The 16,325-nt window shown below is 27.7% G+C and overlaps 1 protein-coding gene across 1 annotated transcript; it reads right to left on the bottom strand.

The window, feature by feature from the left end:
• Nucleotides 1-686, bottom strand: LOC135139779 (uncharacterized). The gene is made up of 4 exons (XM_064070113.1): nucleotides 535-686; nucleotides 373-481; nucleotides 189-323; nucleotides 1-139 (listed from the first exon to the last, which is right to left on the bottom strand). Exons 1-4 carry the CDS (start codon nucleotides 684-686, stop codon nucleotides 71-73), a joined length of 465 nt encoding a protein of 154 aa, XP_063926183.1. The 3' UTR covers nucleotides 1-70.
• Nucleotides 687-16,325: the final 15,639 nt, after the last annotated feature.

Below are 16,325 nucleotides of genomic sequence, written 5' to 3' on the forward strand. Positions count from 1 at the left end.
TAATAAAAATAAATCATTCTCGTGTATTAATACTACATTAGGCTACAACTAAAGGAATTCTGCTTCATAGTCACTTAACATTGAACAGTCTTCTGGCGAGACTTGATATAGTTGCATTGTCGAACACACTGTTTACATACTACAAAAAAAGCTATTTCAAACAGTCAATTCAATTTCGTCCTACTCACATTCTTGACTTGTTCCTCGATCGGTTTCTTAATATCGGGCCACAACAGATCGATAGCTTCCGGTGCCATTTTCGAAATTGCCTTATTAAATAGCTCCCCGATTTCCTCGTCGTGCATAAAATTGTCAAAGTGATTCTACAAAATCGATTTATAAACTAGCAACCCTCAATCCAGAATCCATTACCTCCAGCTTCCTCAACTTAATATTAATAAACAAAGACGTTAACTTCAACTTGAGGTGGTCGAACTGGATCACCGTCGAAATGGCCAGTTTAAAATCGATCAGATTCAACCTTCGAAAACTCGCTAAGCAATCTACTTAAGTACTTAGTTTAGTGTGGTTTACCACAACTCGCCCTCGCCGAAAATGGGAATGGAATCCCCGACGAGTCCGTTGAGCTTGTAGAAGCCGTCGATGGTTAAACGCGGGAAGAGGAGAAAAATTGAAAAAACGCAAAACGAAACATTGGAAAATTGAAAATGGAGAAATTGAAACATTGAGAAATTGCAAAATCGAAAAATTGAATGATAAATAATCTGAAAAATTCCAAAATTGAAATATCCAAAAACTGAAAAATTGAAAAACTAAGAAATCTAAAAATCAAAAAAGTGAAGTCGAAAATCGAAAAATCAAAAATCTCGAAAAGTAAAAAATCGAAAACCGAGAAATGGAGAAGTCGACAAATCGAAAAATTGAGACACCGAAATTGGCCAAAATCGAAAGATTGAAAAGTTAAACAAATAAACAAACATCCAAATCTCGATAAATCGAGAAATCAAAATATTTAAAAATTCGAAAAATTGAAAAAGTGAAATATTGAAAAATCGAAAGATCAAAAAATCGAAAAATTGAGAAACCGAAATAGGCTAAAATCGAAAAACCGAAAAGTTGAAAGTTAAATAACTTGAAAATCGAAAAATCTAAAATCGGGTAAATAAAAAAACGAAAAACTTTCTGATCGAAAAATTTACAATTTAAAAATCGAAAAGTAAAAAAATCGACACATCGAAAAATCCAGAAGTCAAAAATCGAAAGTCGAAGAATCGAAATATTGAAAAATCCCAAAACTGAAAAAGGAAAGATAAACTGAAGAATGGATAAACTGAGAAAACTAAAAACTGAAATATCCAAAAGCTGAGAATCTAAAATATTGAAAAATCGAACGTGAAGAAATGGGAAAATCAAAACATGGATTAATTGAAAAATGGAAAAATTGAGAATTTACAAAAGTGTAAAATTAAAAAACCGAAAAATCGAAATATTTAAAAATCGTAAAATTGAAGAGGAGAAAAATTGAAAAAACGTGAAACGAAACATTGGAAAATTGAAAATGGAGAAATTGAAACATTGAGAAATTGTAAAATCAAAAAATTGAATAATAAATAATCTGAAAAATGCCAAAACTGAAATTTCGAAAAATTGAAAAATGAAAGAAAAACAGAAGCATGGAAAAACTGAAGAATCTCAAAACTGAAAGATCCAAAAACCGAGGAATTAAAAAGTTGAAATATTGAGAAATCAATAAGTCAAAAAAGTGAAGTCGAAAAATCAAAACCTTAAAAAATTGTAAAATCAAAAACCTAAAAATTTGAAAAATTGAATAATTCAAGAAATAAAAAATCGAAAAACTGAGTTTATGAAAGTAAGATTCGAAAAATTGAAAAATCAAAATATTTAAAAATCGTAAAATTGAACAGGAGAAAAATTGGGAAAACATAAAATTGAAGGCTCGGAAAATTGAGAAACGACGACAAAACTAGAAAAATTCCAAAACTGAAGTATCCAAAAACTGAAAAATTGAAAAACTGAGAAATCTAAAAATCAAAAAAGTGAAGTCGAAAATTGAAAAATCGAAAAATCGCGAAATGGAGAAGTCAACAAATCGAAAAATTGAGACACCGAAATTGGCCAAAATCGAAAAATTGAAAAGTTAAACAAAAAACAAACATCCAAATCCCTATAAATCGTGAAATCAAGATATTTAAAAATTCGAAAAATTGAAAAATTGAAATATTGAGAAATCGAAAGATCAAAAGATCGAAAAATTGAGAAACCGAAATAGGTTAAAATCGAAAAACCGAAAAGTTGAAAGTTAAATAATTTGAAAATCGAAAAATCTAAAATCGGAAAAATAAAAAATCGAAACATTTTCCGTTTTTTCGCTTTTTTATATTTAAAAGACGAAAAATTGAAAAAATGAAAATCTAAAACCAGGAAGCCGAAAAATGCAAAGATTAAAAAATCAAAACCTTTGAGAAATCGAAAAATCTACAATTTAAAAGAAGAAAAAGTAAAAAAATCGACACATCGAAAAATCCAGAAGTCAAAAATCGAAGAGTCGATCAATCGAAATACTGAAAGATGAAAGAAAAACTGAAGAATTGAAAAACTGAAAAATCCAAAAAGCGAGGAAATAAAAAATTCAAATATTGAGAAATCAAAAAGTAAAAAAAGTGAAGTCGAAAAATCAAAACCTTAAAAATTGTAAAATCGAAAACCTAAAAAATTGAAAAATTGAAAAATTGAAGAAATGAGAAATCGAAAAACTGGGAGGTTGTGAAAGTAGAATTTGAAAAATTGAAAAATCAAAATATTTAAAAATTTAAAAACAAAAAAATTGAAGAAACGAAAAATTGAAGAAACGAAAAATGGAAACTCGGAAAATTGTAACTTGAAAAATTGTAATGTGGAAAAATTGTAATGTCGAAAAATTGAAGAAACGAAGAATTGAAGAACCTAAAAATCGAAGAAACCAAACACTGTAGAAACGATAAGTTGAAGAAATAAAAAGCGGAACGTTGAAAAACATCAAAATGTTGCAAACTGAGAAATTGAAGAAAAAATAAGTTGAAGAAACGAAAAATTAAAAGGAAAAATTGAAGCCACGAAAAATTGAAGAAGTGAAAAGTGGTAACTCCAAAAATTGCAAATAGAAAAATTGAAGAAACGAAAAATTGTAAAATCAAACACCTAAAAAATTGAAAAATTGAATAAATGAGAAATCGAAAGACTGGGAGTTTGTGAAAATAGAATTTGAAAAATTGAAAAATCAAAATATTCAAAAATTTAAAAACAAAAAAATTGAAGAAACGAAAAATTGAAAAAACAAAAAATTGAAGAAACGAAAAATGGTAACTCGGAAAATTGTAACTTGAAAAATTGTAATGTCGAAAAATTGAAGAAATGAAAAATTGAAGAACCTAAAAATCAAAGAAACCAAAAACTCCAGAAACGATAAGTTGCAGAAATGAAAAGTGGTAACTCCAAATATTGCAAATAGAAGAATTGAAGGAACGAAAAATTGAAAGATCAAAAATGTAAAGAGAAAAATTGAAAACTCGAAAAATGCAACCGTGAAACTGCAGAAACTGAAAATATTTCAAATCGAAAAATTATAAAATTGAAGAACCGAAAAATCAAAGAAACCAAAAATTGTAGAAACGATAACTTGAAGGAACGAAAACACAATTTAAAAGTTCAAAAATTGTAGAAATGAAACTGAAAAGTCAAATAAATTGAATTTAATTCAATCAAAAGGAAAAATAGAAGACACGGAAAATTGGAGAAACGATTGAAAAATCATAAAATCTCGAAAAATTAAAATATTAAAATTGTAATTGGAAAAGTTGAAGAAATGAAAAATTGAAAAATTTTTATTAATCGAAAAACTGAAAAATCCAAAAATTTAAAACCCGAAAAATTGTAAAATCGAAAAATTGTAAAACAAAATATTGAAAATCGATAAGTTGAAGAAACGCAAAGTTGAAAGGAAAAATTGAAGAAACGAAAAATGAAAACTCAAAAAATTGCAGTTTGAAAAATTGGAAAAACGGAAAAATAACAAATTAAAAAAAAATGCAAATCGAAGAATTGAAAACTTGAAAAATTGAAAAATCAAAATATTTAAAAATCGTAAAGTTGAAGAGGAGAAAAATTGGGAAAACATAAAATTCAAAACTCGGAAAATTGAGAAATCGAAAAATTGAGAAACTGAAAAATCCCAAAACTGAAATTTCGAAAAATTGAAAAACGACGGAAAAACTGAAAAATTGAAAAACTGAGAAATCTAAAAATCAAAAAAGTGAAGTCAAAAATTGAAAAATCAAAAATCTGAAATATCGAAAAATTGAGAAATCGAAAAATTGAAAATAGAAGTGTTTCCATGGTAGTTTCTTGTAGAGAATTAAGCATTTTGCAAAAACTCCGCCCTTCGATTCACAACGAATAAAAACATTAGCACAACTGGAATGAGGGCGGGTGGGCGGGGTTTGAATTTGGCCTTTTTTTTCTTAACGTACGTATTTTTTTTTTCCACGACAAAAAATTGAAAACAAGTTTAAAAGGGTAAATTTGTATAGAAGTGTTAAGAAGAAAAAAAGGAAATATAAGCCCCGCCCACCCACCCTATCTCAATTGTGACGATTTTTCTTTGTTTGACGTTAGTTATTGGGGGCGGAACTTAACTGCAAAATCGGTATTTCCTGTTTTAAACATTTTAAGTTTGTTGTTGCGAAAAAAAGATTACGAATATTAAGAAAAAAAAAAATTAAAGGGATAAATAAAAACCAAGCGTGTAATAAAAATAAATCATTCTCGTGTATTAATACTACATTAGGCTACAACTAAAGGAATTCTGCTTCATATTCACTTAACATTGAACAGTCTTCTGGCGAGACTTGATATAGTTGCATTGTCGAACACACTGTTTACATACTAGAAAAAAAGCTGTTTCAAACAGTCAATTCAATTTCCTCCTACTCACATTCTTGACTTGTTCCTCGATCGGTTTCTTAATATCGGGCCACAACAGATCGATAGCTTCCGGTGCCATTTTCGAAATTGCCTTATTAAATAGCTCCCCGATTTCCTCGTCGTGCATAAAATTGTCAAAGTGATTCTACAAAATCGATTTATAAACTAGCAACCCTCAATCCAGAATCCATTACCTCCAGCTTCCTCAACTTAATATTAATAAACAAAGACGTTAGCTTCAACTTGAGGTGGTCGAACTGGATCACCGTCGAAATGGCCAGTTTAAAATCGATCAGATTCAACCTTCGAAAACTCGCTAAGCAATCTACTTAAGTACTTAGTTTAGTGTGGTTTACCAGAACTCGCCCTCGCCGAAAATGGGAATGGAATCCCCGACGAGTCCGTTGAGCTTGTAGAAGCCGTCGATGGTTAAACGTGGGAAGGTCAGGTTCAAGTCCAGCTTGTACCTCAGCCCGCCCAAATCCTTGAACTTTTCGTCGTCGATGACGAACTTGGAGATGTGCCGGACTGTTACGTCTTGGACGTTACCTTTAAGGCTGCGGAAAGTGAGAAAATCGGTTTAAGGGGAGGCTTTACCCTGCCGCGTCGTGGACGACGTCGAATTCGATTTTTTCGATGTGGAGCGGGTCGAGGATGGGGATGCTGAGTTCCGGGATTCCCCGGAGGGTTAGTTTGCGGAACTCCTTCGAAGCTTCGAAAAACTGGAAAATCGAAAAACCGAAAATCCGAAAAGTAAAAAATGGAAAAACCGAGAAATCGAGAAGTCGACAAATCGAAAAATTGAGACACCGAAATCGTCCAAAATCGAAAAATTGAAAAGTTAAACAAAAAAAAACAAACATCCAAATCTCGATAAATCGAGAAATCAAAATATTTAAAAATTCGAAAAAATTGTAATATTGAGAAATCGAAAGATCAAAAGATCGAAAAATCGAAAAATAGGCCAAAATCGAAAAACCGAAAAGTTGAAAGTTAAATAATTTGAAAATCGAAAAATCTAAAATCGGAAAAATAAAAAAACGAAAAAATGGAAAACTGAGAAACCGAAATAGGCCAAAATAAAAAATTGAAAAGTTGTAAGTTGAAGAACTGATAAATCGGGAAACTGAACAATCAATTTTGAAAAATCGGGAAATCACAAAATTGAAAAATCGAAAAATTTAAAAAATGAAAAATTTAAAAAACGAAAAATTGAAAAACAGAAAATCTAAAACCGGGAAGCCGAAAAATCGAAAGATTAAAAAATTAAAACATTTGGGAAATCGAAAAATCTACAATTTAAAAATCGGAAAAGTAAAAAAATCGAAAAATCCAAAAGTCAAAAATCGAAATATCGAAAGTCCCAAAACTGAAATATCGAAAAACTGAAAAATTAAAGAAAAACTGAAGAATGGATAAACTAAAAAATTTCAAAACTGAAATATCCAAAAGCTGAGAATTTAAAAAACCGAAAAATTGAAGAATTGAAGAACTGGAAAATCGTGAAGAAATGGGAAAATCAAAACATCGATTAATTAAAAAATCGAAAAATTGATAATTCAGAAAAGTATAAAATTAAAAATTGAAGAGGAGAAAAATTGAAAAAACGTAAAACGAAACATTGGAAAATTGAAAATGGAGAAATTGAAACATTGAGAAATTGCAAAATCGAAAAATTGAATGATAAATAATCTGAAAAATTCCAAAACTGAAATATCCAAAAACTGAAAAATTGAAAAACTAAGAAATCTAAAAATCAAAAAAGTGAAGTCTAAAATCGAAAAATCAAAAATCTGAAAAGTAAAAAATTGAAAAACTGAGAAATGGAGAAGTCGACAAATCGAAAAATTGAGACACTGAAATAGGCCAAAATCAAAAAATTTAAAAGTTAAACAAATAAACAAACATCCAAATCTCGATAAATCGAGAAATCAAAATATTTAAAAATTCGAAAAATTGAAAAAGTGAAATATTGAAAAATCGAAAGATCAAAAAATCGAAAAATTGAGAAACCGAAATAGGCTAAAATCGAAAAACCGAAAATTTGAAAGTTAAATAACTTGAAAATCGAAAAATCTAAAATCGGAAAAATAAAAAAACTAAAAACTTTCTGATCGAAAAATTTATAATTTAAAAATCGAAAAGTAAAAAAATCGACACATCGAAAAATCCAGAAGTCAAAAATCGAAAGTCGAAGAATCGAAATATTGAAAAATCCCAAAACTGAAAAAGGAAAGATAAACTGAAGAATGGATAAATTGAAAAAACTCAAAACTGAAATATTCAAAAGATCGAAAAATTGAGAATTTAGAAAAGTCTAGAATTAAAAAATCGAAAAATCTGAATATTTAAAAATCGTAAAATTGAAGAGGAGAAAAATTTGAAAAAACGTGAAACGAAACATTGGAAAATTGAAAATGGAGAAATTGAAACATTGAGAAATTGTAAAATCGAAAAATTGAATAATAAATAATTTGAAAAATCCCAAAACTGAAATTTCGAAAAATTGAAATATGAAATAAAAACAGAAGAACGGAAAAACTGAAGAATCTCAAAACTGAAATATCCAAAAACCGAGGAATTAAAAATTGAAATATTGAGAAATCAAAAAGTCAAAAAAGTGAAGTCGAAAAATCAAAACCTTAAAAAATTGTAAAATCAAAAACCTAAAAAATTGAAAAATTGAAAAATTGAAGAAATGAAAAATCAAAAAATTGGGGAAATATAAAATTGAAAACTGAAATATCCAAAAACTGAAAAATTAAAAAACTGAGAAATCTAAAATCAAAAAAGTGAAGTCGAAAATTGAAAAATCAAAAATCTGAAAAGTAAAAAATCGAAAAACGGAGAAATCGAGAAGTCGACAAATCGAAAAATTGAGACACCGAAATAGGCCAAAATCGAAAAATTGAAAAGCTAAACAAAAAACAAACATCCAAATCCCTATAAATCGCGAGATCAAAATATTTAAAAATTTGAAAAATTGAAAAATTGAAATATTGAGAAATCGAAAGATCAAAAGATCGAAAAATTGAGAAACCGAAATAAGCTAAAATCTAAAAACCGAAAACTTGAAAGTTAAAAAATTTGAAAATCGAAAAAAAAAATCGGAAAAATAGAAAAACGAAAAACTTTCCGTTTTCCGTTTTTTCGTTTTTTTATATTTAAAAGACGAAAAATTGAAAAACAGAAAATCTAAAACCAAGAAGCCGAAAAATCGAAAGACTAAAAAATCAAAACATTTGAGAAATCGAAAAATCTACAATTTAAAAATCGACACATCGAAAAATCCAGAAGTCAAAAATCGAAAAGTCGAAGAATCGAAATATTGAAAAATCCCAGAACTGAAAATGAAAGAAAAACTGAAGAAACTGAGAAAACTAAAAACTGGAATATCCAAAAGCTGGGAATCTAAAAAATTGAAAAATCGAACGTGAAGAAATGGGAAAATCAAAACATGGATTAATTGAAAAATGGAAAAATTGAGAATTTACAAAAGTGTAAAATTAAAAAACCGAAAAATCGAAATATTTAAAAATCGTAAAATTGAAGAGAAAAATTGAAAAAACATGAAACGAAACATTGGAAAATTGAAAATGGAGAAATTGAAACATTGAGAAATTGCAAAATCGAAAAACTGAATAATAAATAATCTGAAAAATCCCAAAATTGAAATTTCGAAAAATTGAAAAAAGAAAGAAAAACAGAAGAATGAAAAAATTGAAATATCCAAAAACCGAGGAATAAAAAAATTGAAATATTGAGAAATCAAAAAGTCAAAAAAGTGAAGTCGAAAAATCAAAGCCTTAAAAAAATGTAAAATCAAAAACCTAAAAAATTGAAAAATTGAAAAATTGAAAAATTGAAGAAATGAAAAATCGAAAAACTGAGAGTTTATAAAGTAAAATTTGAAAAATTGAAAAATCGAAATATTCCAAATATTTAAAAATTGAAGAAACAAAAAATTGAAGAAACGAAAAATGGAAACTCGGAAAATTGTAACTTGAAAAATTGTAATGTCGAAAAATTGAAGAAAAAATAAGTTGAAGAAACGAAAAATCAAAAGGAAAAATTGAAACCATGAACAATTGAAGAAATGAAAAGTGGTAACTCCAAAAATTGCAAATTGAAAAATTGAAGGAACGAAAAATAGAAAAATCAAAAATGTAAAGAGAAAAATTCAAAACTCGAAAAAATGCAACCGTGAAATTGCAGAAACTCAAAATATTTCAAATCGAAAAATTATAAAATTGAAGAACCGAAAAATCAAAGAAACCAAAAATTGTAGAAACGATAAGTTGGAGGAACGAAAAAACAATTTAAAAGTCAAAAATTGATGAAACGAAGAACTGAAAAGTCAAAAAATTTTAATTAAATTCAATCAAAAGAAAAAATTGAAGACACGGAAAATTGAAGACAGAATGATTGAAAAATCATAAAATTTAAAGACAAAAACTGAAAACTCAAAAAATTAAAATAGAAAAATTTAGAACCCGAAAAATTGTAAAATCGAAAAATTGTTTGAGTTGAGTTGAGTTGAAGAAACAAAAATTGAAGAAATGATAAATTGAAGAACCGGAAAATTGAAGAAATTAAAAACTGAAGAAACGATAAGTTGAAGAAATGCAAAGTTGAAAGGAAAAATTGAAGAAACGAAAAATGAAAACTCCAAAAATTGCAGTTTGAAAAATTGAAAAAACGGAAAAATAAAAAATTAAAAAAATGCAAATAGACAAATTGAAAACTTGAAAAATTGAAAAAACAAAATATTTAAAAATCGTAAAATTGAGGAGAAAAATTGGGTAAACATAAACTTGAAAACTCGGAAAATTGAGAAATTGAAAAATTGAATAATAAATAAACTGAAAAATCCCAAACCTGAAATTTCGGAAAATTGAAGAAACGAACGATTGAAAAATCATAAAATCCAAACACAAAAATTGAAAACTCGAAAAATTAAAATATTAACAAATCGCAAAATCGAAAAATTATAAATAGATAAATTGAAGAAATGAAAATCCGAAAAATCGAAAAATTGTAATTGGAAAAGTTGAACAAATGAAAAATTGAAAAATTTTTATTAATCGAAAAACTGAAAAATCCAAAAATTGCAAATAGAAAAATTTAAAACCCGAAAAATTGTAAAATCGAAAAATTGTAAAACAAAATATTGAAGAAACGAAGAGTTGAAGAAATGAAAAATTGAAGAAATCAAAAACTCAAGAAACGATAAGTTAAAGAAACGCAAATTTGAAAGGAAAAATTGAAGAAACGGAAAATGAAAACTCCAAAAATTGCAGTTTGAAAAATTGAAAAAACGGAAAAATAAAACATTTAAAAAAATGCAAATAGAAAAATTGAAAACTTGAAAAATTGAAAAATCAAAATATTTAAAAATCGTAAAATTGAAGAGGAGAAAAATTACGAAAACAAAATTCAAAGCTCGGAAAATTGAGAAATCGAAAAATTGAATAATAAATAAACTGAAAAATCTCAAAACTGAAATTTTGAAAAACGAAGGAAAAACTGAAAAATTCTAAAACTGAAATATCCAAAAACTGAAAAATTGAAAAACTGAGAAATCCAAAAATCAAAAAAGTGAAGTCGAAAATTGAAAAATCAAAAATCTGAAATATCGAAAAATTGAGAAATCGAAAGATTGAAAATAGAAATGTTTCCATGGTAGTTTCTTGTAGAGAATTAAGCATTTTGCATTTCGATTCACGACGAATAAAAACGTTATCACAACTGGGACGAGGGCGGGTGGCCGGGTTTTGTATTTGGCCTTTTTTTTCTTAACGTACGTATTTTTTTTCCACGACAAAAAACTGAAAACATGTTTAAAAGGGTAAATTTGTGGAGAAGTGTGGGGGATAAAATTTATCATTTTAAACATGTTTTTAGTTTCTTGTTGTGAAGTAAAGACTATGTATGTTAAGAAGAAAAAAAAGGAAATATAAGCCCCGCCCACCCACCCTATCTCAATTGTGACGCTTTTTCTTTGTTCGACGTTAGTTATTGAGGGCGGAACTTAACTGCAAAATCCGTATTTCCTGTTTTAAACATTTTTTAATTTCTTGTTGCGAAAAAAAGACCGCGAATATTAAGGGAAAAAAAAAGGAAAAATATAAAGGGATAAATAAAAACCAAGCATGTAATAAAAATAAATCATTCTCGTGTATTAATACTACATTAGGCTACAACTAAAGGAATTCTGCTTCATATTCACTTAACATTGAACAGTCTTCTGGCGAGACTTGATATAGTTGCATTGTCGAACACACTGTTTACATACTAGAAAAAAAGCTGTTTCAAACAGTCAATTCAATTTCCTCCTACTCACATTCTTGACTTGTTCCTCGATCGGTTTCTTAATATCGGGCCACAACAGATCGATAGCTTCCGGTGCCATTTTCGAAATTGCCTTATTAAATAGCTCCCCGATTTCCTCGTCGTGCATAAAATTGTCAAAGTGATTCTACAAAATCGATTTATAAACTAGCAACCCTCAATCCAGAATCCATTACCTCCAGCTTCCTCAACTTAATATTAATAAACAAAGACGTTAACTTCAACTTGAGGTGGTCGAACTGGATCACCGTCGAAATGGCCAGTTTAAAATCGATCAGATTCAACCTTCGAAAACTCGCTAAGCAATCTACTTAAGTACTTAGTTTAGTGTGGTTTACCAGAACTCGCCCTCGCCGAAAATGGGAATGGAATCCCCGACGAGTCCGTTGAGCTTGTAGAAGCCGTCGATGGTTAAACGCGGGAAGGTCAGGTTTAGGTCCAGCTTATACCTCAGCCCGCCCAAATCCTTGAACTTTTCGTCGTCGATGACGAACTTGGAGATGTGCCGGACTGTTACGTCTTGGACGTTACCTTTAAGGCTGCGGAAAGTGAGAAAGTCGGTTTAAGGGGAGGCTTTACCCTGCCGCGTCGTGGACGACGTCGAATTCGATTTTTTCGATGTGGAGCGGGTCGAGGATGGGGATGCTGAGTTCCGGGATTCCCCGGAGGATTAGTTTGCGGAACTCCTTCGAAGCTTCGAAAAACTGGAAAATCGAAAAACCGAAAATCCGAAAAGTAAAAAATCGAAAAACCGAGAAATCGAGAAGTCGACAAATCGAAAAATTGAGACACTGAAATCGTCCAAAATCGAAAAATTGAAAAGTTAAACAAAAAAAAAACAAACATCCAAATCTCGATAAATCGAGAAATCAAAATATTTAAAAATTCGAAAAATTGTAATATTGAGAAATCGAAAGATCAAAAGATCGAAAAATCGAAAAATAGGCCAAAATCGAAAAACCGAAAAGTTGAAAGTTAAATAATTTGAAAATCGAAAAATCTAAAATCGGAAAAATAAAAAAACGAAAAAATGGAAAACTGAGAAACCGAAATAGGCCAAAATAAAAAATTGAAAAGTTGTAAGTTGAAGAACTGATAAATCGAGAAACTGAACAATCAATTTTGAAAAATCGGGAAATCACAAAATTGAAAAATCGAAAAATTTAAAAAATGAAAAATTTAAAAAACGAAAAATTGAAAAACAGAAAATCTAAAACCGGGAAGCCGAAAAATCGAAAATTAAAAAATTAAAACATTTGGGAAATCGAAAAATCTACAATTTAAAAATCGGAAAAGTAAAAAAATCGAAAAATCCAAAAGTCAAAAATCGAAATATCGAAAGTCCCAAAACTGAAATATCGAAAAACTGAAAAATGAAAGAAAAAACTGAAGAATGGATAAACTAAAAAATCTCAAAACTTAAATATCCAAAAGCTGAGAATTTAAAAAATCGAAAAATTGAAGAATTGAAGAACTGGAAAATCGTGAAGAAATGGGAAAATCAAAAATCGATTAATTGAAAAATCGAAAAATTGAGAATTCAGAAAAGTATAAAATTAAAAATTGAAGAGGAGAAAAATTGAAAAAACGTAAAACGAAACATTGGAAAATTGAAAATGGAGAAATTGAAACATTGAGAAATTGCAAAATCGAAAAATTGAATGATAAATAATCTGAAAAATTCCAAAATTGAAATATCCAAAAACTGAAAAATTGAAAAACTAAGAAATCTAAAAATCAAAAAAGTGAAGTCGAAAATCGAAAAATCAAAAATCTCGAAAAGTAAAAAATCGAAAACCGAGAAATGGAGAAGTCGACAAATCGAAAAATTGAGACACCGAAATTGGCCAAAATCGAAAGATTGAAAAGTTAAACAAATAAACAAACATCCAAATCTCGATAAATGGAGAAATCAAAATATTTAAAAATTCGAAAAATTGAAAAAGTGAAATATTGAAAAATCGAAAGATCAAAAAATCGAAAAATTGAGAAACCGAAATAGGCTAAAATCGAAAAACTGAAAAGTTGAAAGTTAAATAACTTGAAAATCGAAAAATCCAAAATCGGAAAAATAAAAAAACTAAAAACATTCTGATCGAAAAATTTATAATTTAAAAATCGAAAAGTAAAAAAATCGACACTTCGAAAAATCCAGAAGTCAAAAATCGAAAGTCGAAGAATCGAAATATTGAAAAATCCCAAAACTGAAAAAGGAAAGATAAACTGAAGAATGGATAAATTGAAAAAACTCAAAACTGAAATATCCAAAAGATCGAAAAATTGAGAATTTAGAAAAGTCTAAAATTAAAAAATCGAAAGATCTGAATATTTAAAAATCGTAAAATTGAAGAGGAGAAAAATTTGAAAAAACGTGAAACGAAACATTGGAAAATTGAAAATGGAGAAATTGAAACATTGAGAAATTGTAAAATCGAAAAATTGAAAATAAATAATTTGAAAAATCCCAAAACTGAAATTTCGAAAAATTGAAAAATGAAATAAAAACAGAAGAACGGAAAAACTGAAGAATCTCAAAACTGAAATATCCAAAAACCGAGGAATTAAAAATTGAAATATTGAGAAATCAAAAAGTCAAAAAAGTGAAGTCGAAAAATCAAAACCTTAAAAAATTGTAAAATCAGAAACCTAAAAATTTGAAAAATTGAAGAAATGAAAAATCAAAAAATTGAAGAGGAGAAAAATTGGGGAAACATAAAATTGAAAACTGAAATATCCAAAAACTGAAAAATTAAAAAAACTGAGAAATCTAAAATCAAAAAAGTGAAGTCGAAAATTGAAAAATCAAAAATCAGAAAAGTAAAAAATCGAAAAACGGAGAAATCGAGAAGTCGCCAAATCGAAAAATTGAGACACCGAAATAGGCCAAAATCGAAAAATTGAAAAGCTAAACAAAAAACAAATATCCAAATCCCTATAAATCGCGAAATCAAAATATTTAAAAATTTGAAAAATTGAAAAATTGAAATATTGAGAAATCGAAAGATCAAAAGATCAAAAAATTGAGAAACCGAAATAAGCTAAAATCTAAAAACCAAAATCTTGAAAGTTAAAAAATTTGAAAATCGAAAAAAAAAAATCGGAAAAATAGAAAAACGAAAAACTTTCCGTTTTCCGTTTTTTCGTTTTTTTACATTTAAAAGACGAAAAATTGAAAAACAGAAAATCTAAAACCAGGAAGCCGAAAAATCGAAAGACTAAAAAATCAAAACATTTGAGAAATCGAGAAATCTACAATTTAAAAATCGACACATCGAAAAATCCAAAAGTCAAAAATCGAAAAGTCGAAGAATCGAAATATTGAAAAATCCCAGAACTGAAAATGAAAGAAAAACTGAAGAAACTGAGAAAACTAAAAACTGAAATATCCAAAAGCTGAGAATCTAAAAAATTGAAAAATCGAACGTGAAGAAATGGGAAAATCAAAACATGGATTAATTGAAAAATGGAGAAATTGAGAATTTACAAAAGTGTAAAATTAAAAAACCGAAAAATCGAAATATTTAAAAATCGTAAAATTGAAGAGAAAAATTGAAAAAACATGAAACGAAACATTGGAAAATTGAAAATGGAGAAATTGAAACATTGAGAAATTGCAAAATCGAAAAATTGAATAATAAATAATCTGAAAAATCCCAAAATTGAAATTTCGAAAAATTGAAAAAAGAAAGAAAAACAGAAGAATGAAAAAATTGAAATATCCAAAAACCGAGGAATAAAAAAATTGAAATATTGAGAAATCAAAAAGTCAAAAAAGTGAAGTCGAGAAATCAAAACCTTAAAAAATGTAAAATCAAAAACCTAAAAAATTGAAAAATTGAAAAATTGAAGAAATGAAAAATCGAAAAACTGAGAGTTTATGAAGTAAAATTTGAAAAATTGAAAAATCGAAATATTCCAAATATTTAAAAATTGAAGAAACAAAAAATTGAAGAAACGAAAAATGGAAACTCGGAAAATTGTAACTTGAAAAATTGTAATGTCGAAAAATTGAAGAAACAAAATTGAAGAAAAAATAAGTTGAAGAAACGAAAAATCAAAAGGAAAAATTGAAACCATGAACAATTGAAGAAATGAAAAGTGGTAACTCCAAACATTGCAAATAGAAAAATTGAAGGAACGAAAAATAGAAAAATCAAAAATGTAAAGAGAAAAATTCAAAACTCGAAAAAATGCAACCGTGAAATTGCAGAAACTCAAAATATTTCAAATCGAAAAATTATAAAATTGAAGAACCGAAAAATCAAAGAAACCAAAAATTGTAGAAACGATAAGTTGGAGGAACGAAAAAACAATTTAAAAGTCAAAAATTGATGAAACGAAGAATTGAAAAGTCAAAAAATTTGAATTAAATTCAATCAAAAGAAAAAATTGAAGACACGGAAAATTGAAGACACGAATGATTGAAAAATCATAAAATTTAAAGACAAAAACTGAAAACTCGAAAAATTAAAATAGAAAAATTTAGAACCCGAAAAATTGTAAAATCGAAAAATTGTTTGAGTTGAATTGAGTTGAAGAAATGATAAATTGAAGAACCGGAAAATTGAAGAAATTAAAAACTGAAGAAACGATAAGTTGAAGAAATACAAAGTTGAAAGGAAAAATTGAAGAAACGAAAAATGAAAACTCCAAAAATTGCAGTTTGAAAAATTGAAAAAACGGAAAATTAAAAAATTAAAAAAATGCAAATAGACAAATTGAAAACTTGAAAAATTGAAAAAACAAAATATTTCAAAATCGTAAAATTGAGGAGAAAAATTGGGTAAACATCAAATTGAAAACTCGGAAAATTGAGAAATTGAAAAATTGAATAATAAATAAACTGAAAAATCCCAAAACTGAAATTTTGGAAAATTGAAGAAACGAACGATTGAAAAATCATAAAATCCAAACACAAAAATTGAAAACTCGAAAAATTAAAATATTAACAAATCGCAAAATCGAAAAATTATAAATAGATAAATTGAAGAAATGAAAATCCGAAAAATCGAAAAATTGTAATTGGAAAAGTT

The sequence above is a fragment of the Zophobas morio genome, unplaced genomic scaffold (assembly GCF_036711695.1).
Source record: "Zophobas morio isolate AGI-343-1 ecotype UQ-CSIRO unplaced genomic scaffold, CSIRO_AGI_Zmor_V1 ptg000033l, whole genome shotgun sequence".
Lineage (NCBI taxonomy): Eukaryota > Metazoa > Arthropoda > Insecta > Coleoptera > Tenebrionidae > Zophobas > Zophobas morio.

What these genes read in the sequence shown, in the direction of transcription:
- LOC135139779 (XM_064070113.1), bottom strand. Translation starts at nt 686, where the DNA reads ATGTTTCAATTTCTCCATTTTCAATTTTCCAATGTTTCGTTTTGCGTT. An exon ending in TTCGGCGAGGGCGAGTTGTG is followed by an intron (nt 482 to 534) that starts GTAAACCACACT and finishes GAGTTTTCGAAG; the next exon opens with GTTGAATCTGATCGATTTTA. An exon ending in TTAAGTTGAGGAAGCTGGAG is followed by an intron (nt 324 to 372) that starts GTAATGGATTCT and finishes TCGATTTTGTAG; the next exon opens with AATCACTTTGACAATTTTAT.